The 2,388-nt window shown below is 38.0% G+C and overlaps 1 protein-coding gene across 1 annotated transcript; it reads left to right on the plus strand.

Annotated features, from left to right (window-relative positions):
• The first annotated feature begins 871 nt into the window (after positions 1–871).
• On the plus strand, positions 872–1,702 carry LOC145105045 (uncharacterized). The gene has a single exon (XM_079042181.1). It carries the CDS (start codon positions 872–874, stop codon positions 1,700–1,702), a length of 831 nt encoding a protein of 276 aa, XP_078898307.1.
• Positions 1,703–2,388: the final 686 nt, after the last annotated feature.

Consider the following 2,388-nt stretch of genomic DNA (forward strand, 5'->3'; position numbering starts at 1 on the left):
TGAATTTGAAACGAGCTCCGCTCCATGACACTTGATCGCACCATTATGGATTTTTGTTCTAAGATGACTTCAATTGTCGACTTGCTCGCCAACATTGGTTCACCGGTTCCTGGGCAGACCCTTCTCACTCATCTTCTTAACACTTCGACTCTCGAGGTTTAACAATATTTCTACCGTTATTCGTCATCGGACTCCATTCCTTACTCTCATTCAAGCTTGTTCAATGATCGCTTTAGAGGAATCTCGTCTCAAACATGATCGGCCCTCTCAACCAACCCACTTTGATCACGCCTCTTCTCCAACGATCCTCCACACCGACCCGAATAATCAATCTTGCAACTCTCGTCCCAGTCGTAACGGTAATAATGTTGGATTAAGGTTGTTGGGTATTTAATGTTGCGTCTTTTGGGCCTTTTACTTAGTTTTTTTGTGTATCCGGGTTGGGCCTGTCCACCCGTGATTAATGATTAGGGTTTTACTATTTAAGGTGCATGAATGCATCGTGTATTCGCTAATCGTGTCATTGTAAACCCTACACACCTCTACAGTAGCAGTTCTTTATCGAACTCTTCTGAGGCTGTGACTTATAATCATTCGACACATTCTTGATTCATATTTTGTGTTTGATTGTTATTATCTGTTTAAATCTATTCGATCTTTAGAGTTTTTATCTCATCAATTGGTATCAGAGCAGGAGACTGTGTAATCTATACACATCTCTTCTGTTGAAAGAGTCTTTAGGGTTTCCGCTATTATTGGATCTGGTTCAGCCGTCATCACTGTTATTGACGCTGATCTTTGTTCTTGATATTACCCAAAACAATTTTAGTTTACATATCTGATTCATACAGGTTATAATCGATCTTGAAACATGTCAGACGATTCTCAAGTTAACTCCATAAATCTTTCAAGAAGCATTGGATCCACAACCAGAATCCCTATTCTTTTCCCCAATGCTTATGAAGTGTGGGCATTGCATTTTGAAGACTACGTCCTTGGGCTTGAAGACCATTGCTATTTGATATGGGAAGCCATTAATGTCCAGACTTTTACTCATACAGGAACAAAAAGAGAAATTAAAACTCAGCAAAACTACAACAAACTTCTTCTTGGTGTAAAAGACGTATCACAATATGAGAAGGATAGGCCGATAAGCAACGTTAAAGCGATGAGGATCATCATATTTGCTTTGCCACCAGACACTTTTCGTTTGGTTAGTTCATGCGACACAGCAAAAGCCATTTGGGATAGGCTTAAGGAACTATATTCTACTAATGCTGATCTTGAGCATTCTACTCAAACTCTACTGCTTTCAGAGTTTGGAGCATTTGCACAAAAGCCTGATGAGAGTCTAGATCAAACTTTCAATCGTTATAATCATCTTCTCAGTAGGATGATGAAGCACAAGATTGGACGTGAACTGATTGAGCAAAAAGTCACGTTCATGAACGGGCTAAGATCTGAGTGGAAGGTTGTAGTTTCTACCGTAAAATCACATGAGCAGTTCAAGAACTACACGTTGGCAAAGCTGGTTGGAATACTGAGGTCACATGAAGATGAAGTGACGAAAGAAAGGAAGATAGTTTCTGGGATGGGATCATTGGCCCTTGTTGCGAAGGGTAAAAAGGATGTAGATGATGATGGTTGGGAGTCTGATTTCTCCGATTGTGTACTTTCCAATGAAGAATATGATGGGTTTTGAGCACTATAACAATCCTATGGTGCACATACAACCCTAAATGCTTTGGATCTAAGTTTTCTCAAGTTATACATGCAATTTCATTTTATCCAAAGCATAAACCCTAACTAGCATAAAATTGGAGATTTACAACATAAAATATAGTTTGAAGAATACCTCTTAATTGTAGCTTGTAGTTCTTGGCCTTTCAAGAGCTTAGTACCTCAAATGTGATACCTCTAATAAGTCACAAACACAAAAAGCAAATGGAGGATGATGAGAGAGAGGCTAGGAGGCACCAAAAATCGGCTATGGTTTCATCATAGAAGTCATGGCCGATTTTTAGGATGCTTAGGGGTTACTTTTATAGTGTGGAATTCCTAGGGTTTAATCTTGTAAACCCTAATTCACCATGGACTCTTCACATTTGATAGGCCCTGTGGACTAAACCTTCATGGACTCTCATATAGATTTAGTCCATCCCTAATCAACATGGATCATTAGCCCAAACTATAAGTATTACTGATTTACCTAATCAGTCCCCAATAACTTAATCAGTCTCTTTTGATCACTAAATTAATTCCAAATTAATTATTGATCAATACTAATTAAATAATATGATTTCTCAATTAATATATTATTCTTATAATATATTAATAAATCACAAATAACCTCTTTCTCAAATATCCATCATATCACATTGCTCCGGT

The sequence above is a fragment of the Lactuca virosa genome, chromosome 4, assembly GCF_052849685.1.
Source record: "Lactuca virosa cultivar CGN04683 chromosome 4, Lactuca_virosa_CGN04683_v6, whole genome shotgun sequence".
Lineage (NCBI taxonomy): Eukaryota > Viridiplantae > Streptophyta > Magnoliopsida > Asterales > Asteraceae > Lactuca > Lactuca virosa.